The sequence below is a fragment of the Anser cygnoides genome, chromosome 20 (assembly GCF_040182565.1).
Source record: "Anser cygnoides isolate HZ-2024a breed goose chromosome 20, Taihu_goose_T2T_genome, whole genome shotgun sequence".
NCBI lineage: Eukaryota > Metazoa > Chordata > Aves > Anseriformes > Anatidae > Anser > Anser cygnoides.
Genome location: NC_089892.1, coordinates 2300432 through 2322420, shown reverse-complemented (window position 1 = coordinate 2322420; position 21989 = coordinate 2300432). Strand labels below are relative to the sequence as shown.

The 21989-nt window shown below is 49.0% G+C and overlaps 2 protein-coding genes across 13 annotated transcripts in view; one reads left to right on the top strand and one right to left on the bottom strand.

Moving 5' to 3' along the window:
• Positions 1–6526, top strand: part of DAB2IP (DAB2 interacting protein) — a 226804-nt gene extending 220278 nt beyond the window's left edge. For 10 of the 12 annotated variants that reach the window (XM_048056591.2, XM_048056598.2, XM_066980774.1 and 7 more), the window contains one exon: positions 1065–6526. In XM_048056591.2, the coding sequence (XP_047912548.2) occupies positions 1065–1232 (168 nt within the window). In that variant the 3' untranslated portion in view covers positions 1233–6526. The remainder of the gene's footprint in view (positions 1–1064) is intronic. The other 2 variants (XR_007160506.2, XM_048056578.2) reach the window with 2 other exon arrangements.
• An 11422-nt stretch (positions 6527–17948) lies between these two features.
• Positions 17949–21989, bottom strand: part of TTLL11 (tubulin tyrosine ligase like 11) — a 45242-nt gene continuing 41201 nt past the window's right edge. Inside the window, 4 exon segments of the mRNA XM_066980779.1 lie at positions 17949–18583; positions 19557–19619; positions 19621–19683; positions 19685–19908. Of these exon segments, the coding sequence (XP_066836880.1) occupies positions 18500–18583; positions 19557–19619; positions 19621–19683; positions 19685–19908 (434 nt within the window). The 3' untranslated portion in view covers positions 17949–18499.

Below are 21989 nucleotides of genomic sequence, written 5' to 3'. Positions count from 1 at the left end.
TGAAAATACAGCCCATAATCTCTTAATTTGTCTAGGCAGAGACCAGCATCTCCTCAGCAGCCAGGCCTTCCTTCAGCTTGTGGCTAGGTGCTGGTAAATTGTAGGCTTTCTCCTAATGACCGTATTAATCACTTGTGAGTCACCGCTCATGACTAATTTACTGTATAGCTAATTAAAAAGGAGATGAGACAGTCGTAACTCTGCAAGAAGAATCACTCTTTTCCTGTAATTGGCTCACAACTGGTAAATCAGCCCCGTCCCTCCTGCACTCGAGCAAAGCCCGGAGGGACACGGGGCAGGTGGGAGGCGTGCGCGGGGCAGGCTGCGGCCACCCGCTGCCACCGTGGGGTACCTGAGAGGCTCCCGCCGCGCCTGCGCAGCCTGCTTTGTTCGGCTTTTTGTCATCGCAGGCTGTGCATAGTGTCGGACAGGCGGGTGCACGATCTGTCAGTCACACACAGGCAAACCTGAGCCCCTCTGAGTTGTTTCTGATCCCCCCGCTCGCGGCAGACAGAAGGAGGACGCAGCAGGCAGGCGCAGCTGGACCAGACTGCGCCACAGCAGCTCCGGCTCCCATCCCCACGATACTGGACAGGACTTCTTACTGTAATCAGTAGGAATAAGGAAATTGCCATCACAGCCATCCCGGGAGGCCACAAGTCATTTAAACCATTTATTTACACTAACAAAATCAATTAAACACTGGCAGGAATAACCCATCTTGGGAGAGAACTAGATTTTAGAACATGAGTCTTATCATCGTCATAACAGCTGCAGTTAGAGCAAACAATACAATTAATTTCTGTATCACTGAAAAATTAGAAAAAAAAAATACTTTATCTCCATTTCGTTCAGGACCAACTATTACATGGGATGATAAAATTAATTTAGCTCAGATTCCATTTGTTTAAAAGCCTGATGTGTCAAAGCCTCTGTAAGACTGCCAGAGAAAGGGGCCGGACCCTGGCTGCCTCTGGGCTCCTAGCTCAGGACAAGCCCCGGTATCACCGAGCCAGGGCTCCGCGCGTTTCCACTGACCGTTCCCCTCTGCTGCTCCTTTGCAGGAGAAACGCATTGCTTCATTGGATGCTGCCAACGCACGGCTAATGAGTGCCCTTACTCAGCTGAAAGAGAGGTACAGCATGCAGACACGTAATGGGATCTCCCCCACAAACCCAACTAAATTGCAGATTACAGAGAATGGAGAATTCAGAAACAGCAGTAATTGTTAACCCGTGGAGGGTGCTGCCGCAGGAGAGGAGGCCTGGCCAGAGGGACCGTGCAGCAGCAGGTGTGAGCCGCGGCTTCAAAGAACGGCTGCTCTCTCCCCCAGAGAAACCAGCTCCTTACTGCGGACGGCGCGCTTGACTGAGCCTTTGTGGGAGATGCTAATGCCAGCACATTGAGGGGACGGAAAGATCGAGTGTGAGATGAGTGGCATAAGGAAAATAAGATATATTTGAGAATCGCTGTCACTGTTGGATTTAAATCAGTGTTTAATGTTTAAACAGAAGTAACCTTTTCCTTCCAAACTGCCCAAAGGATATGCCTCACCCCTCCCAGCAAGGAATAATGTCCTTGTCGTTGCAGGAAGTGAAATAAAGGGAGCTGGGCAGAGCCTGCAGCAGGCAGCGGCCCACTCAGTGCAGTTAGAGCGTGCAGCTGGCTGCAGCTGCCCGGGGGCGGCAGGAGAGCCTGCCCCGCTCCTGTGACTCCCTCTGGAGCACAGCCCCGTCCCCAGAGCAAACCCCGCGCCCGGCCGGCCTTCCTTACGTGGCTCTGTGAGGCCACTGGCTTTAGATAGCACGTAGCTATCTGCAGGGCATTTACACAGCAAATTAACATTTAATTAACTCCGCCCACGCAGGGGGCACAGTCCAGGAGACTGGTCAGGGCTCCCTCGGCGCAACGCGGTACCAGAGGGGTTTTGCATGGGGCACTGCGGTGGCAGGGCGGTGGAGAAGGGTCCGACGGCGCCGCTGGGGCTGCGGAGCCACCGCGCAAGCCCAGGGAGCTCTGCACGCAGGTGCAGGGAGGAGCTGGTACCTGGCGATGGGCTCCCTGGGCCCCCTCGCCAGCTGCTGCTCGCTCAGCTAATGGGGAAAGTCTTCGTAAAGCAATAGTTCAGGGCGCTGCGTTCCCCGCCACACGCCTAACCGCAGAATAAAGTAAAGGTTGCCTGAGCCTTGTCCCCGAGCTGTGAATGAGGTGCAGGGTCTGGCTTTGGTGGTGCCCGTCGTGGCACAGGGGGAGCGACGGGCTTTGTGACACGGCCAGCGTCTTGCTTGACAAAGGGTTCGTTACGGGGATGTAATACTCTGTGCGGAGATTTTTACTGTTTCTGGGGAGAAAAACAGGCAAAGAAACAAGAGCAGCCCTGAAGACCCATGAAGATCGGTAATTGTATTTCTTTTCTTTCACAGTATGCATTAGAAAAAAAAAGAGCCCATTTTCTGGAATACTGTCCTCTTTAAATTGGGAATGAGCACTGCATGGAAATTAACCGGCTTGAAGAATGTAAAACATGGTCATAAGGGAGTAACCAACAGGAACAGCAGCCACCACCGAGAGCCCCCTTGTCAGGAGCACTGTGCAGGCATAAGCCAGGATTAGACTTTTCCTTGCTGCTGAAACACGCAGATTCGGCACATTCAGACACGTTGCGCTCAGCGGAGGGGTCACCTCCTTAACGGGGGATTGTGCCGCTGACCTGCCGCCACGGTGTGTTTGTTGGTTTGTGTTTTTTTTAAGTTAGTCCTTCATGACTCCCAGTCTCAGAGCAGGTCCCTCGTACCGCGAGCCCAGAGATTTTCTCTGAGATATGGATGACAGTGTACAGTGTACAGGACATCTGCCTTTTCCTCCCACTAAAGTTTAACACTGCTGACCGCCTGTCCTAGCTCCTCCTGCCATGTGTAAATGTCCAAAGGGACTAGGATGCTCCCTGCGCTCTGCACAGCTTAGGTACCGTCTCCAGCCTCTCAGTACCCAGGCTGCCCGAGCAGGACGCTGTTTGCCAGTAAGCTCTGCATTGCCATGCCACCTCACGGCCGTAAGGCTCATTAACAGCACTCTTCCACATGCAATTGTTTTCAAAATTAAAGCTGCTTTTTCTTTTTGTAAGCGTTTTTTCTGTTGCCTGGAAGCCCTGGGCCAAGCCCGGCGCGGCTGCACCTGCTGCAGCTCTGGTCCTTGGAGGAGCGGACGTGTTGCTCTGCACCGAGGTCTCCGCGCCCAGCCAACGCCTGCAGAGTGGTGCAGTCACACAGCAGACCCCAACAGGAGCTCCTCAGAGAAAAGTAATCACTAAGCATTTATGGCAAGTACAGTCACCTTTGAATTCGGAGACTAGCACAGATGGCTTTGAAGACCCACACAAAACTGACAAGGTTACAACTGGAGAAAGACCCAGACAGGTTAGGAATACACAGGGTACTGGGAACGGTTCGGTACGTACGCTTACCAGCTGCCGTTGTCTCATACACACTGTAAGAACCCTGCAAAAAAGACTATTTTAAACTGCTGTTGCCCTGAGATGTATTTTTAGAGCTGATTGTTTTTGAGCTCCAACATACCGGTTGTTGGGAGAGACGAAGTTTTTCAAGAGCCAAGTAACATAGAGGAATGGAAACGCTCCCAGAGCATGGGGCGGGCGCCCCACCAGCAGCGTTCCCATTCGTACATGGAAGTAATGTTGGGATGCAGTCAGTGCTCTCCGTAAGAGCTGGAAAAGAGAACCACCCACAACACAGTTGTTTAGCACTGAAGCTAAGCAAAGTACAGCTTAATCTCCTGCTCAACCACAAGCCAAGGCACTGCTTTTAGATCCTTCTCCCTCCCCCCTTTTTTTCTTTTCTTTTTTTTCCCCAGGAGCTGTCAGAAACTCCCGGTTAACCTCAAAGTTGCAAATTACTGAACACATTGTTCTGCTGAAGTAGCAGGCACACTTAAGTCCTTCCACAGTGAGTTATTAAAAAAAACAAAACAAAACAAAAACTTAAAAGTTCCAGTGCCAATACCTTCTGGAGTTGTTGCTTAGTTTCCTGAGCCAGTATGAAACAAAACTCAAATCAGGAAGCGGTCTCGTTACAGTGGAGAGCCCCCCGCCCCTCATCCCTGTGTCGCCTTCCCCTGCAAGTGTCAACAACTGGACCTACCTACCACCCTCCCCTGCGAAACGCTGGGTATAGGGTTTAAGATCCAGGCTCAGCTCAGCTCTGTTACTTCAGTTTGTGTTTGTTATTTATAAACTGTACATTTCTGTGTGTGTGTGTGCGTGCACGTGTGTGTGAGCGGGAGCCAGCGATGCGTGCGGTCAGCGCAGCGGGCAGGGTACCCAGCTGCGGCCTCAGCCCTGGGAGCTGGCGCAGCAATACCGAGGCGATGACACCGGAGTAAAGCAACCACTACGCGTAATGTTTTGTGATCTGCTCCGTTTCCTTTTCCATTCTTGCGCTTTCTACAATAAGAAGCTGTTCTAGTGCAAACTTGTCAAAGTGTAAACAACACTAAAACACACTCAGATTTTTATCTTAATACAAGTCTTAATATTTTTTTTGTAAATGTTTTCAGTGTTTACTGTAACGTATCTATCTCACTAACAGTTGTATATAGTAATTTACTTCTGGTGCTGCTTATTTGGTCAGGATTTGGCTGTATCAATGCTGTTTAGGTGAGGTGGACTCAAGCTAGCAAATTTGGATCCAGCCACAGGTTATGATGCCACCTCTTCCCCTTGGGCATCTGAGGGAAAGGGAAGGGAGAAAGGCCAGGGATCCAGATTTGGGGTTGGCCCACCTCAAGGATTCTGTTTTAAGAGTTATGATTTGGGGTTTTGTTAAACTGTAGTGAACACTGCTGGAAAAAAATGAGCAAAATTTTGTGTAAACGGGGATGAAAAGGACTGAACAATACCCCAACACCTCTGCTGACTCCAGGTACCATCTTTGGACAGGGATTATGGCTTAAGTTCAGTGCCAACCAACTGGAGGGACCTAGGTCCTTCCCCACGCCAATTAACACTGCAGTGTAGTCACCAGCCCCTTTTGCAAAGCCTGCTGCCATCCAAAGAGCCCTTTGTCACTGCATTGTCATTTGAGTCTGGTTGGGTTTGTTTTCTGCTTTTGCAGCTGTAAAGCGCTGATTGCACTGTGAGAACGCGCTGAATCCTCTGGCCTGGCAGGCAGCCCGGGGGGTCGCGCAGGGTGCGGGACGCAGGTTGTGCTGCTGCGGGGAGGCTGAAGGGAGAAGGGACTCGGTGGGCCCGAGCGAGGCACCACAGGCGCTCCTAGCAAAGAAATAAGCAAGAAGTCTAGAGGCTTTTCCTGTTACTTACGTCCATACCACAATGCAACAGAAAACATAACGAAGTCTGATCTGTGATTGACAAGGGAAGGGTTTTTAGTGCAAGGAGGTGGAAAATTCCCTGCTGTAGTCTGCCAGGAGAGCCCCCAGGTGCGGCTCGGATGAGATCTGCAAGGGGCTCATTTCCCACTGTGCCCCCGGGGCAGGGCAGCAGCCCCTGGGGCTGCCTTTCTGAACACGGTCCTGCAGCCTGCAGCACCCAGCAGCTGACCTGGGGTCGCTGTGGCCTTGCCTCCAGAGCATGAAGCAGCCACCACAAGGGCGCAACTGTGACACTGCCGTCGGGGCGAGCGTGAGGTTTCTTGTGCGGCACCCCATCCTCCCCCTGCAGTGGCTGTAGTGCTCAACCTCTTCCCAAAGGTTTGCGTTCGAAGCAATCCAGGACTGCACAGCACCCTGGCCAGTACCAGGCCCTGGCTCACGGGCACCAGGAGGATCCTTTTCTGGCCCAGGCAGGGGCACTGCCCCTCCAAGCGGGTCCCTGACTCTTCGGGGCAGTTTCAGAGCAGACTGCTCAGCCGCAAGGCTTGGCCACGCGGTTCCTGCCCTGCCCTGAGAAGCAGCCAAGCCCTGCGCTAACCCTGCACAGAAATCTGTTGCCTTTTCCCTTGCGGAAAATACAGGGGGGGGTGGGAGGGGTGGGATGATCGAAGCATGCTGACATGCAGCTCACAGGCGTCCAAACCAAATCCAGTCTTGAGGGTGTTACATGACATTCAAAAACAACCGTGCTTTGAAAAAGGTGTCATGTTGGAGCACTGACCTTCACAGATGACCTGAGCTGTGACACTGCTGTAAATTCCACGTGGTTCTGCATCAGCTGCCAGTACCCCAAAGTGCAGTCTCCATGTCCACATATTCCTTTCTCATACATCACTGTGTCTTAAGATATACCTCTCTCTGTATATCTGCTTAAGCTGATACTTGTTCCTGATAAGCAGTCGCTATGTTTTATATCCTCTTATAAAGAAAAATTTTTTTTGTAAGTATGTTTAAAAACAAAAAAAATGCAAAGTGGAAGTGTTTGCTGAATCTCCTTCAGCTCCTTTTAAACTATGTAATAATGTACAGAGAAAGTTGTTGGTGTTCAAAGAAATGATGTGGCCGTGCAATTTATGTACATTTGCAATTAGAAATATTAAAGATTTATTTAGATATTTTATGTAAGCGCTCCAGCACCTCTACTCAGTCATTCCCCGCCTCTAGCTCCGCGGCACACGGCAGGGCTGGGGCTGCCCGGCCACGCTCAGGGTTCCTGCAGGCCTTCCCCACCACCCCTCTCCTCCCAAAGCCCTTCCCTCGGCTTCCTCTTAGAAGTGGCAGAAAACTTGGAGGAGTCATTAAAACCCTGGGTAGCACCAGCACCTCTGCCTCGTTACCACCACGATAATTAGCTCCTATGAGGGAGGGGGAAGACAAGCTGGCTGCCTCAGGATGAGCCAAGGTGTGGCGAGTGCCCGTGGCTGTCCCCGTGCGCTGTGGCAGCTCTGAGCCAGGCGGGTCACCGGGCCCTGCTGGCTTCCACCCAGCCCAGGGTGCTGAGTGCCAGTGCCCGACCCCTCCTCGTGGCACAGCTGGGCACTGGCAGGGGGGTTTTGGGGAGGTTTGAGCCTTTTGTCCTCACACCAGAGCCTCTGCTGCCTGCCTGCCACAGGGCCCTGCAGAGAGCCCAGGGGCTGAGCCATGCTCTGCGCCCGCACCGCAGCACGGCCCACGGGAGGTCGGCCCTTCCCAGCTCCTCCAGGCCCCAGCTCTGCTCCCAGCGCCTCCTCCCCTGGTCCCAAACCAGGCTGGGGTGCGCTCGTGCCTCTGAGTTCAACCTTGGTGGCTGTGAAGGCTGAGAGAGGGGAGAATTCCCAGGAAGAAATGCAGGGATCTCAGCAACTGCTCCAAAGAGGGATTAGTCAGTAACACCTTGATTTGAATAAAACCTCTTTAGCGGTCTCTGTTACGGCTTCATCAGAGCAGAGCTGAAGTCTCAGCTGAAAATACCCAGAACAGCTCCGTGCTCTTGACAGCTTTCAGCATCTCGGGCTCCTGGCATCTGGCTGCAGCCGCTCCCAGCAGGTTCCAGCACCGGTGCCGCTCAGCAGAAGGGCAAGGCTGGGAGGAGCGAGCCTCTGAATTGCAAAGCAGCAGCCAGAACAACAAGGGGAATACGGGGCTGGGAGGCTGGGGATTCCAAATGGGTTTGCTTGAGCTTTTCAAATCTGGAGAGTCGTTTTAGCCCAAGACTCATCAGCATTAATAATGCTCCCGTAATTGCACGGTACAGGTTTGTGCCGAGTTTAGCTATGTCGGAGTGAACAGACCGCAGGCTGCTCGTGCTGCCAGGCAGCTTCTTCTCCATCACAGCCCCGTGAGCAGCACAGCTTCTGCTCGGAGGAGGCTGAGGCGAGGCAGCCACGGAGATCATTATTAATCTCCAGTCTTCACTCCTGCCAAGCATCTTTCACTCGTGGTTTTCCAAGCCCTTCACAAACACTCAGCCCCCAGCCTCTCTGCAGTAGATGAATGTCATCATCCTCATTTTCACACAGGACATGCAGCTGGAGCACAACTTTCCCAAGGCCTCCAGCATGCTAAAAAAAAAAAGCCAAACAGCTGATCTCCCTCCCTCCCTCCCCGTTCCGCACGCAGCCATCCCACGCACGTCAGCCCCAGCCCCAGAGCAAACATCCCCTGGGGCAGCAACTCAAAGCCAGCTGTAAACAAACCTCCAGGGCCTCGGCCCCAGGGACTGGGAGAGCTCAGCCGCCCGCTGCCGGAGGAGTCAATACGGACAGGCAAGCAGAAAGGAAGGGGCTGGAAGAACAAGAGTCATTAGTGGAAACTTGTTGTTTGTGCTAATTAGATCATTATCTGCAAACTGCTATCGATGTTGCTATTTCAGCTCCTCTCGCTGTTCACAACTTTATTTTATCCGTGCCTACCAACTCCCCGCACTCTTCCACATCCTCCAGGAAGGACCGGCGATACCGGGCGGCAGCTGAGCCCTGGCTGGAGCCGGGCAGTGCCCTGAGCCCCATGCCCAGTGCCCCGTGCGCCCAGCGCTGAGAAGAGGCGAACGCTCGTGCCCCAGAAGCACGCCACCAGCCGCCCTGGGGGTGGAAGCCGCCCTGCTCAGGGGTGGAAGGCTGCAGTGCTGCCCAGCAGCAAACTCCCCCTCGCTGTGAGCCCCCCGGCACCCACCCTTGCAGCCTAAGGAGCTGCCCAAGTTTCTGCCAAGGGGCCTCTCTCCTGCAAGGACTCCTCCCGAGAGAGGCTCCTTCCACCACCCCAGCAGCCTGCAGAAGCACGAGCACCCCCCGCTCACCTCTCACGCAGGTTCAGGAGTCAGAGCACCAGCGGGACACCCCCAGCTGCAGACAGAGCAGTTTTGGGGCAGGGAGGCAGAGCACGGGCTCTCTCCCAGCACTGCCCCCCCTGCGCAGCCCGCGCCACCCCCAGCAGGGCTGTACGTGCAGGAGCACTCGGGCTCCCAAAGAGAAGCCAGCTCCAGCTCCCAGCACAATCCCGAAATACCAGTCAGGAGCAATGTTAGCCGAGAAAGAGAAGATTAAAGCTACCGAGCTAGCAAGGTGGGTGCAGTGGGAGGTCAGCAGGAGCGGGCTGCACGCTGCTTTCATTTAATGTGCCATGCTACCTCTGCCTGGCTTTATTAGGATCAAAGCTGCTCGCAGGCTCAGTTTTGAGACACACTCCCTTCACCCAGGGGAAAACGCTTTCCAGTCTGTCATTACGTGCCCTGCTCCATTATTGATCTTAGAGAGACATAGATTAGGTTATTTGGTTATTAAAAAAGGAGGCAAAAGGAAGAGGCACAAAGATTTGGACACCTGTAGGATTTCCAGTTTCCTACCTGACAGCAAGCACAACTCCACTCACATAAATAATATTGATGCAGGCCCTTTACATTATCAGATTTTCCCATTGCTGGTGCGAGCTATAACTGAATAACCTCAACCATTTGATTTTTGTGCCGTATCTTTGAGGAACAAAACCTGAACAGAGATCCCAAGTCGATTGCTTTTGATTTATTACAGTAACATTCTTCCACCTTGAATCCATGCTCCTCCCTCATCTCTCTGAACTAAGAACAGTGAGACCTGGACCGAGGAAAGCACAAACACGAGGCTAAACTCTGCCCACAAGCTATAAACCAGGGAGACGGGTCTTGAGTTTGTGAAGAGCACCCCCACTGCAGGCACAGGCGAAGCACTGCCACTGGGGGAGGCAGGGCCGGACCACGGCACACCAGCCCCCTCCCCACAAAACCCCTGAGGGCACGGGTGGGCCTCGAGCCCCCCAGTACCCGAGGGATCGCCCCAGGACAGCCAGGCAGGCACAGCGAGCACACCAAGTGCTCTCCTGGAGCTCCCGGCTGTGTGCAGGCAGACGAAGCCGCTCCAGTTATTAACGCTCGCTTTTGCTGGGGGTAGTGCAAGGAGTGGGAACACAGGGAAAGGAAAGGAAAGGTCGGCGCCCAGCTCTGCTGCGCTCAGGAGGTGTGAAGCAAGCCCTGCATTTAGCTTCTCCCAACCTTTTCCGCAGAGCCCACGTGCATCCTCTCACTGAGCTCTGTTTAAAACACAAACGCACAACCCCTGCTGCACTACGGAATAGAAGTGCATTCAAATAAATCACCTCCAACTTAAAAGATGTCATTAGCCATTAACAAACACTGCAGGCCTATGGGTGAAGGTAATTCAATATGATATGCTTGGGCATGCAAGGTAATAGGTTTCAGCTGAATACCAGGTGATACAATCTCTTCAATAGTAGGTTAAATGAGGCTGAGACAGGGACCAGATGGATTTATTTGGGTAGTGGAGTTTTTTTTGGTTGTTTTGTGTGTCTGTGTGCTTAAGGTAAAGTGAAGGCAAGGAAGGCAGAAATGATGTAAAAGAAAAGTGTGAGCTCTGCTATATGTAACTGGGGCAGGGCTGGCACAAGGCTCAGGCCTTCACCCTGCTGAAACAAACCACGCGAGCAGAACGCTCCAAAGACAGCGTGCATGGAAGCGTTAGACAAAAAGAAACACTTTTATCTATTTAATCCTACTGAAAAACAACAGCAGTTCTCAGAGTGCAGAGCAAGACTGGTCCAGCCCAGCTGAGCAAAGACAAGGGGCAGCTGGAGGTACCTGATGTGAGATTCCAGCAGGACTTTGGAGCCCAGATGCCACCCCTCACCCACGCAGGACCTCTGCAGCACACGAAGGAACCGCATCGGCCCCGTACCCAGCCACGGCAGCACGGCAGCGCTCTCCCTCCCTGTGCTGAGCAGCCCTTCACAACCTTTGCCAAGACACACGTGGTTTTTTCCCCACTGCCTCCTCCTAAGCTGCAAGAGAGCTGTTAAAAGGTGAACCCCCGAGCAGCAGGAACCCACCTCAGAGCCGGTACGCACGGCCAGCTCCTGCCCCTGCCAGCAACAGCTGGATTTTCCCAAAACACCTCTCCCATACAAAAACCCACCTGAAAGCCAAGACAGGTAACAAACCAGTAACTGAGCAGAGCAGTGCTAGAGAGACAGACACAAAGGGAGCACTCACGGTTTTTAGGACAGGTTTTTAACTACTGAACACACTCGAGCGCTCGCAGGCAGAGGCACATGAGCGGCCGTGCTGGTCAGCACCTCCAAACGCAGGCGGCAGCTGTATAAACAGAGCCATCCCCTGGGAACAGCGAGCGCTCAGCCAGTGCTCCCAGTAGCCTGCTCTTGCCCAAGCGGGCAGCGAGCACACAGCAGCCCCGCGGGACGAACTGGTGCCGGTGCTGGGAATGGGCTCAGTAACCTGCCTCCTCCGCTGGAGCTGCTGCGCCCAGCACAGAGCCTGGACGAGCCGCTGCTGTTTAGCGCTGTGCAGAAAGGTAGCGAGGGCTTTGCAGTAGTTAAAGCAGTAAGCGAATAACCCACGCAGCTTGACTGCAAAGCACGAAGAGGCATCAGGCTAAGCAGCTTGGGCCAGTGCCAGCCGCTCGCTAAACGTACATGTTCTGTTTATGAGGGATGGGAAGGAGTCAAGTCACCACCTGCAGCACGGCACAGCCCAGCAGTCCCAGTCTACACAAGGAGAAACCTTGGTCCACCAGATCCAAGACAGGACCACGAGAACAAAGAGGATAAAGCTGACAGCCACCAGCTGAACCGCACAGAACAGAGCGCCTCCGAGTCTCCCAGCTTGGCCAGCTCGGCGGCAGCTTGGTCCTGGCAGTAACTGGCACGCAGAGGCTTTACCCAAGGCAGCTGCCCAGTCTGGGAAGTGCAGGCGTGAGCTGCAGGCTAGCACACAGGGGGATGGGCACCGGGCTTGTTTCTGACAGCAAGCTGGCAAGAACGGCCACAAGGAGGCTGCTGCAGGGATGGCAGCATGGGGCTCAAATATCCATGGCCTCAAGAGCAGAGAAAGCAGCTATTCCCAAACCCATTTAAAAGGCAGCACCATATAAATACCACTGCTTTAGCTGCTGCCTTTGCTACCGAGAGATTTTTAGTCATTTTGTAAGCAGGGATAACACAGACTAAGGTAACCACACGCAGGCCTGTTTGTCACAGAAACTGGAAGAGCCACAAAAACCATTTGGACGGTAGCAGGTGCCTGGCAGATTCACCCAGGTATCAAAAAGGCTGCAGATAAAGGCACCCGGTAAGGCAGCTCTGTGCTGCCTCCCACCGCAGCTCTCCAGCGACGCACAGCACAAGATACCCGCGTCCACAGCCCGCTACAAAGGAGGGCTGAACAAAGCCCAGCCAGAGGAGACAGAAGCAGAAGGAGCTCAACCACCCAATTCCCCACTCGGCTGGGGCCTGCAGGGCAGCTTTGAGTTCAGAGAGCCCTCTGCTCCACTGCGAAGCAATGCTCTCCAAAACTGGTAACATCGATGAAACCCTAGAGTTCAACAATCTAATTTCTGGATAACACCAAAAATAAGCAGGATCAGGAGAGAGAAGGTGAGAGAGTTCAGTGCTTCTCTCCTCCTTCATAATGACAACAAAGGGGGAGCAGGAAGAAAAAAGAAAGAAGAAAAACACAGATGTTAAAAGCTGTGAGAGTTTCAAGAAAAATAAATGAAGCTCTTTGATTAAACAGACTGCAGTAGGTGAGCAGAGGGGAGAAAAAATTACTTTTCTAAAAATCTGTTTGTGTTCCACTAAAGATCACTGGCACTTTCAACTTGCAATAAGCCTCAGGGCCTTTGCTGCTCTCCTTCCTGCACTCCCACCCCAGCTGCAAATGAAACCCAGATTCTTCCCCTCTACACCTGCACAGATTCTCTCGGTATAATTTGTCCAGGACTTGCTACTGATGCATCTCCTGGCAGTATTTATAAATCACTACTGAATTTGGGTCCATTTAATAGTAACTTGAACAATATTAGCAAAGCCAGTTGTAAACACAGCCCTGGTTTCAAGCTACGCTGAGGAATTCACAACTGACAGCACACCAGCTCGTGACACCACGCCGTGCCTACAGCCTCCCGCGTCCCGCAGCGTTAATGCAACACCAAGGCAGCTCCGTGCTTTATGAGGCTTCGATCAACTTCTGCACATGACGGACATCAGAGGTGGAAAAGGGCACAGTAAAGAACAGATGTGCCAATTGCTTCAACCTTGCCTCCCTGTTTCAAACTAACAAACTGCACGGCAGCACTGCTGCAAGCTCACGGAGCTGGTAAGTGTCAAAAACCAAAGGGGCTTTCTGCAATCTGTCTCTTTCTCATTGCTGAAAAACAGTAACAATAGTCACGGAAGTGACCTACTTCATTCAATGACAAACCTACCAGATAATAAATGCTATTCTCATGGATCTTTGACACATTAAATATACATTATTAAATAGTGCTAATATAGACATTTTATTCAGTAGTCATGATCCCAAATTAGCCCCCCGAGGGATATATGCTTCAGAACATCTCTCTCTACAGAGCAAGAGGTGGAAAACGTTTACTAAGACTCGACCTCTGCCCTTTGACTGGTTAAAACTAACTGCCCATGGCAGAGCGGGATGCAAACCACACACGGCTCTGATGCCGTCAGCACAGAAAGACAAAGTTCCTTCAAATTTCTTCACCTCCCACCACTTCCACCTTAGGCTGCTTAGAAGCTGCATGAACGTTGGGAAAAATACAGCTCTCTGGGTCCTCCTATTAATTAGGGCTTTTGAAAGCAGTGAACGTTATCAGGAACAGCCCCCGGTCCTGGCTCCACCACAGAGTCCCCATGAGATCTAAAGCTAATCAGGCAAAAGCATCAGGTCCCCAGCTCCTCCCGCAGTAGGTGCAGTTGAACAGAAAAGGCTTGAATGGTTTGAAAGAAGTCACCGAGTCCGTGGGGTAACCGCTTTTACCGAGCACCCTCTAACACACAGTGCTGTGGCAGAACGCAGCCACCAGGTGCCAACTCAGGAACTATCAAAAAAGCTCCCCGGAAGAACGCTGCAGGGGAGTTTCTCTTAACAAATTAATCGTAATGAACCGAGGGATGCTGTATTTTACACTGCTAGAGCACTGTTTAATCTAGTACTTCCAACCTACTTACAGGACCGAGGGATTCTTCCATGGTTTCAATGATTCAAGCATGTAACAAAAGGCAGAGAGGAGCATGCCAGCGGCGTGCGGCCCCCCCCAGCCCCAGAGGCCCCATTTGTGCAGGAGCAGGGGGGCAGCCAGCACCACAGCGAAGCACTGTGGACACCCCTGCCTCTACCCGCTGCTTTCAGCGAGCCTCAGCCCCCCCGGCACCCCAGGGTCACCCCCAGCAGCAGAGCCTCGCTCAGGGCAGCTCTTCCACACCAGGCCCTGGCGAGGCCACACGGCCGGGCCCCCCCAGCCCCCCTCACCCCGCTGCCCACAGGTCTCAGCCTCAGCTTCCCTTCAGCCCCCCCGCAGCCATCACTCACCGGCAGGAGGCCGTGCTGCTGCCTCTGGTCAGGGCCGCTGCTGCCAGGCAGTGCTGGGCTGGAAGGTTCTGGAAGCCCCACAGGGCGGTGCTGGGCAGGATGGTGCTGGAACCCCATAGTGCAGGACTGGGCTGGAAGGTGCTGGAAGCCCTGTGGGCCCCACCCCACAGGTGCAGGTACTTGGCTACTCACAGCACCTGCCCTCGTCAGGCACCAGCACACACTGGGACACAAACCCCACCACATCATTTTCTGCATCGAGAACTTCAGCAGGCACAAGCACCACCCGCATGTCTCAGCGACCACCCCACACGTGCCGTGGCCCACGTGAGGCCCCGAGGGGAGCAGAACCGGGCCCGGGCAGCACGGCCATGGTGTCGGTGGGAGCCCGGCGAGGTGCGGGCAATGCTGAGGGGCCCCTCCTGCGATCTCCTCACGGGGCAGGGGCTGTCGGCGTTTCCTCGGAGCACGCGGACTGGAGAGAAAAGCAGATGCATTCTGTGCATTTAGCTTTACAGCCATTTTCAGCTCTTTGTATTAATTTAAAAATATGCCCATAGAGTGAGAAGCACAGGGTAGGAACGGCCATGTCCCAAGCCCAGGGTGCGGCTGGTCCTGGCTGTGTGTCAGGATGCTCTGGAATCCACCCAGGGATGCTGCAAGGGCTTGATTTGGCGAAATAATTTATTATACATTTCTCATCTAAGAAACTCAAAGAAAGGAAGCCCATGCACTGGCAACCACTATTACCATGGCAGACTGAGTGAGGAGAGGCTCGAGGGCTGGCACTAATCGAATAAAGCTGCAGAGATCAATCTTCTGATCAACCTACATGGAAAAGCTCGAACTGATGCATCTACTCAGCAAAGGCTGATGCAAGATAACACCCCAAAAAGATGAAGCAGGATATATTCACCTTCAAAGACACTCATCTTCCAGAAAACATTGTACAGCAAAAAAAGAAATTTAAACTAATGGATTCAGCCAAATTGATCATATCGCTTTATTAGGCAAGTTGAAAAACAGGATTTTGGAATTAGGAGGAAACACAGTAAAGCATGATGGAAAAGGAAACAAATTAGAGGGAACTAGGTAATATTTAGAAGCAGATTGTCACTGTCCATCAGACAGAAATCAGAATAAGGTCAGACACAGGGGCTGGAGAGGAACGGAGAGCTGTCATAATGACTGATTTGCAATGCCAGCCCGGCGCTGAAGCCCACATGGTGGCAGGTGTTGAGGCTCCTGTTTCACGCACGGGAACAATCGTGTGCAAGGGAATCACTGCACAAAAAAGTCAGCACGGAATGAGAAGTCACTCGGTTGGCAACATGAAGCAGAGATGTCATTAAGCTCTTTCCCTCTCTAAAGCCTAACAAGCTACGAGTGCACGCACGCACAAAGTTGGTCAGGGCACAGCTTCACATCCCTGTGAAGAGCATGTTGCAAGTAATTTATAGCTCACGCCATAGCAGGTAGGAGCAGCAGTCGAGGCACTGACCAGGCAGGATCCAACTGGCAGCTGCTCCTCCTGAGGCTCTAGACCTACAGCCTCAGCATGACACTGCCCCGAGAACTCCCACATCCCACAGTGCGGAGCAGTGCCCTTTTCGTGCCCCCAAAATTCTCTGCAGAGGCTCCAGCCCCTTCTGACCGGTGCACTCAGTATGAGAGCGGGCACCTACCCTGTTTCCAATGAACTATGCAAGGCTAGGCTCAGATGGGAGAGGAGAAGATCGCTCGTCATCACATGGGTTTCCAAACTGCATCCTCCATCTCTTAGAAGGGTGCTTTGACCACCTGATGATAGGCTGAACACAAGATTAATGCAACCAGAGGCAAAGAGCAGATAAAAGGGAGTCACCTGCAGAGCAGCGGGAGGAGAGCTCCAGCTGAGAAGACAAACTCTGAAGCAGGGGGACTTGGGTCTCACACCTGAGCAAGCACTGACATTATAATTAGCTCAACATCTCCCTTTCCAACTGTGTTTTGAAAGAAAGCATCTAGGACTGCGTGGCAAGTAAAGTGATCCAGGCAGAGAGAGCGATTAAGTTTCAAGAGCCAAATCAAGTTTAGGCAGAAGAAAAATTTCAAGCAACTTAGACTACAACAGCTCCATGCAGAGCAACAACTCATTTACATTGAGCAAGGAGTCACCTAGTGAATTTAGTTGCATTCAGGCTAGATCCAAGCCTGCAGGGAAGGGGAATTACTGGACTGAAATGCTGGACACACTTGCCTCAAATCTGCTTTAGATGTTTAGGTGGTTTATTTTGATTTATATCCAGTGAAAAATACCAGACCCAATGTGTCTGATAACAAGAAAGATCTCACTGGTATGCTATGTTTATATATAGCATTCAGTATTCCGTTTGTGAGCATATTATTCTCTGAAAATAATATATAGAAAAGTACTATTAAAAAACAACACTTGCATACCTTTCATTATTGCTTCTGCTAGAAAGCTATCTCAGGATTAACAGATTATCAGTGCATTAGAATTCATATTCTGAATTCTGCATCTCTGGTCATTTTCTTGTGTTTGCACAGACTGCTAACTTAAAAGCGATGTGAAATTGCTTTGGATTCTGAATAATATTGCGAGGAAATTGCATTAGACAGAAGGGAAGGGAAGTGTGACTTTGTTGTGAGGTCTCTGAAGTACACTCCTATTTTACTCCAAGACCCCCCACCTCCCACCCCTGAGAATAATACGGCATTCAATTTTCCAATTATATAAACATATGAACACCGGGTTACTAGAGGCAGATAATTAAATATTTTATCTATTCTACAAGGGACCCTTCACACTTGAAACTGGAAATAAATAGGGTATACTGCACCAGCCTGTTGCACAGGTTATGAAAATCAGTATTAGATCCAGAGAATATGAAGATCTCAAAATAGAGATCTTGCTAGTGTTCATTATATGCAATAGTTAATTTAATTCACTGATATCAGGGTAACTTATATAATAGCAAAAAAATCCCACAATATTTTAGGGCATAGATTGTACTACTAGAAAGCTCCAAAGAAAGGTATTTGCATTTATACCATTTCAAATCTTAGTCTTCTATAACTCTGTCTTTACAGGACATCAATCACAAGATGAGAGCAACTGTAAGCTATTTTCTAGTAACACACTGCCAATTGCAAGACAAATGTCAGATGTCACAAAATGAGAAGTAACCATTTTTCAACTTGTGAATGCCTTCAAATATATTACAATGAAAGTGTGGAAAAAAAATGACCCTTTCAGCTTCATTTGTTCTGACAGCTGCCAGACCTTGGAGTTTGGCATTTTATCTTCGTACTGCAATAATCTTTATGAAACTTAAACAAGGCAGAGGGCAGTGGCATTAGTCTACAATCACCCTCTTATGTACAACACAAAGTTTCAAACTGTCTAGCCACTGAAAAAAAACAACAATCGTCTACTATTACTCTTATTTCTGTTACAGAGGAAGAAGAGAAGAAGCTACTCCCACATCTGTTATTAACACATGCTAGGTATTAGTTTCTTGCAGGCGCAGCTTGACTTCTGCATTGTATTGCCATGCTACTGATTGCTACTTGGGAAAAACGCATGCTGCTTAAACCTAAAACTCAAGAAAGTAAATTCTAAACTTTTCCTAGAGCAAAAAGTCACTCAATATTGTGTGTGCATTTAGTCCGTGACATTAAATGTGTGGACTTCTGCATTGTATTGCCATGCTACTGACTGCCACTTGGGAAAAATGCATGCTGCTTAAACCTAAAAAAATCAAGAAAGTAAATACTAAACTTTTCCTAGAGTAAAAAGTCACTCAATATTGTGTGTGCATTTAGTCTATGACATTAAATGTGTGGACTTTCTCTGTATTGACAACACACTTCGTGTATTCCAGGTAACATTTCTGATATGCCAGCCACTGGAACATTTAGATATCAAGATCAGGTAATTTTCTCAAATCCAAGCCTAACTGCCCAGACATTGTGCCATCTTACAGCTTTGAGATTTTTGACAATATGATGAACACTAGAACACAAGTAGATTATTAACAGTAAAGAACAGAACAGAGTAGAAAAATCAAGCTATGTAGAGATACATTATGGTAATAAAATATGAGTCAAGAAAAAAAATTGGCTGAGCAGCCCTGAAGTTCCAAGTTATTCGTGTTCTTTACAACCAGTCTCATGTCTCTGCTTCCCCCCAACCCCCAAGAAGAGTGTGATTATGGAACTCACAGTTCATTTCTTGAAAAATAAGACTATTCTGTAGAACTCCTCCAAAAGAGCTCCAGTGGTATAGTCCAGCATTCTTGACAAAACATCCTGTTAAATAATAAAGATCTAATTTGTAGAGAGTTGTACTTACTTAAGGGAAATATGAAGATATGTGCAAAGAAAAAAAAATCTGCTCTAAATGTTAATGCAGTTCCAAATAGGATAACAAACACCCAAAAAGTATATAAGAAAAGCAAACCTAGAATGCAATTAGTTTAGCCTAAAGTCAGTGACAGGATTGGTTTCATTGGAACCTAGACAACCTCTTACACCTTACACTGTAAGGCTCTTTGCAGAAGCAGTGCTTAGTACCTGAAGACAAAAGCACCACTTAATTAACCGAATTTGACCTTTTTTTATCCTGTGAATAAGCGTGATCTTATTTTTTCTGTGGAAGCAAAAGGATAAACATCTTTAGTTTTTCTTTAAAAAAATTAACAGTACTTGTCATGGCAAAGACGTACAAAATAGAAGCCAAAATATGATGTCAGTGTTTTAAGATTGACTATAAAAATAAGTACATAGCCATAGACAATGAGCACATCTGTACTGATACCAACAAGTACAGTTCAAGTCGCTGTTTCAGGGTCAAAAGCCTGACGTCTGACCAGAAATGCAATTCCAGCTTTTAGTTCTCCAAGCACACGAGCTATTTGAGACTGCAGCATCTTACTTGGTTTTCATGATACATTCAGTGCATACAAAATAGTGTAATTCCTTTGACATGAGTATGCCTCTCAGTTCAACCAATCCCATGATGGTGGTTATCATCCCACTGCATTTTTGTTCCTTGTCTTCACACTCTGAATAAAAGCAGTTTGTCACTGAGGTGTACTGCAGGTTCAATGGAGACGTAAAAAAAAAAAAGCCATTGTGAGGGAGGATCATTATTTGAGAATGGGACCTTGCAGTTGACCTTTTGAAGAGCATAAATAAAAAAGAAAAAGCTGTAATAAACAAATTGTGACCATCGGATGAAGGAATTCAATAGTCTGTTCCATCTACTGCAGTATGTACGTACCTGAAGATTAATTCTCAGTTCCCTCAGTCTCTCCCTGCTCCACCCTGGTGAAATAGCACTGCTAATAGCGATGATTTCTATAATCTGCAAATTTACTAGCTGTGGCTCTGTGCTTTAGGAGGGGTGTTATGTGCAGCTGCTGTAAGTTGAAGTCCTTCAGTCTGACAAGTAGCTACTGCACTTCGGCGCTCCAGAATCCCTCGTCCACACACCAGGCGCTTTTCATCCAGGGCAGCCAGATGATACTCACAGAAGTCAATCAATGATGCCACTTGCTCGTGAAGAGGAAGTGACTTGTATTTTTTCTGAGCCAGGCAGAAGAAAGCTTCAACGAAGGCTTGCAAACACATTCCTGCAAGGAAAAGGAGTTTAAAGGAGATTCATAACACAGCGTGCGCCAGCAAACTGCATTCTTAAAACATAATAGATCTTATTTCTTTGCTACCAAGGCCAAATGTGTATGTGCCATGTGTGAACACATGCGATTGTGCCAGTTGACATTCATTTGATTTAAAAAGCAGCCATATACAACGCTCATTAGGAGAAAAAAAAAGGCCAAAAGACAAAGTTTTGTTTGCATGTAACTCACACGTGAGCTCATTTTGTGTTTCAGTACAGCATATGCCCAAGCTGAGTTGCAGACAAGTGATACTCCTTATCATCGAGACTATTGCAGTTTTTACAAACATCAGCCTGACCAGCACCCTGGCATCCAAATCCAAACTGGTACACCAACAACTGGGTTCAAAATGTGTAATTAAACTGACCCATTTTAAAATGTGTAATTAAACTGACCCAAATTACTGTCATGCCTCGAGAAAAATGTTTCATTTGTGGAAAGTTCCTTGTTCTCCTTTTCCCCCCAGATGCCTTGATTAATGTTAAGACCCTAGACCTCTACAAGAGTATTTTTGTTTCAACTGAGTAAAAAACAAACAGTTCAATTGTACAAAGGGAAAGTGGTGCAGTGCCAAAAAGAATTGCTCTGCTCTAATAAAACTCTACTCTGCCCCTTCACAAACAAAAGTACCCTGCAGAAGCCATACGCTGCAGTACCGAGCTCTTCAGGTGTTCTTTGATCACAGCAACCCAGTAACAAATTACCACAGGCAACGGAAAGAGGGGCTGCATATTAACCCTAATTATTATACTTAAAACCTTGAAGTAATACCTAATTTAATTCTTAATTAAGAAGCCTGACCGCAATCAGTTTTGCAGAATGCAAGCACCTAGGAACAGTTACAGTTGCTTTGTGTTTTAACTGGCTCCCCCAGTTTGAGCATACATTTTAGAAGATTATTTTAGGATGAGATATTGAAATGGTTTTTGTTGTTGTTTTGTTTTTTAAACTCAATGTTGGCTTATTGGTGCCGCAGGAAAGGCACCTTTTCAAAATATTACAATTACATTCTGAAGTATAATTTCTCTCAACTCCGACTGCAGCTGGATTGCTTACAGCCTTGGCTGTAGAACAGCTTGAATTGCTGGGTTATCTGAAAGCAGCAGCTGCCAGCTCAGTAAATTATTTTATCAGTCACGGTGAGCTGCAGACAGGGAAAACACCTTTAGTCACATCCACACTTTCTCCCTCATAAGTGACACTCCTGTGAAGCATTTAATGAGAAAAGTTAGAAGCTGCTGTTTTACAGCAACAGCAGCAGCTCTTGTATTGGCCACAGCTGGAAGTGGGCCAAAGGCAAAGCCATCAGAAATGGGATTTTTGTTTGTTTAGTGTGCGTGCTTTAACACCTAGAAAACACTGAGACTCAACAAATCTGTTAATTTCTGAAAGTCTTGTTCTTGCTAGTGAAATTCATCGGCTAACCACATAACTGACATACTGAATGCAACTACTCAGTTCTCTCAAAACCTGACTAGATACGACTTGTACCTGGAAACTTGTCCACATCGGTGAAACTAAGGTGACCCAACCCTACCTAAAGTAGTGCAGGAATCCACACACAAACAGCCACAGCAACCCTGCTACACTCTGCCTTCGTTTTCTCCCAGCTAACCTTAGGCCTGGATTTCTTCTTTCCATCAGCCACGCGAGCAGTCTGTTTTATTCTCCTTGTGCCTTATCTGACTTCATAACCAGAGCCTACAGGATATTATTATAAGATATCTACGTTCAACTAAGACAAAATAATACTTATCTATTTCATACAAACAGAAAATTCATTAACATTTTGGAAGCATGTTTAAATATTCAAATAAGTTTATACAGAAATAATTTTACTGTCATACCTGCCCACACTCAGAAATTACGTGTGTCACTGAGATTATTGATCTTTCTGCAGGAGAGAACTGCAGATCTATTTTCTGCAAGGGAGTACTGATATAAAACACAAGAAATCAGCCTCAGCTGGGAAACCTTCTGATTTTTCTGCTATTTTATCATTCAAAAAAATGCAGGATTATATACATTGATGT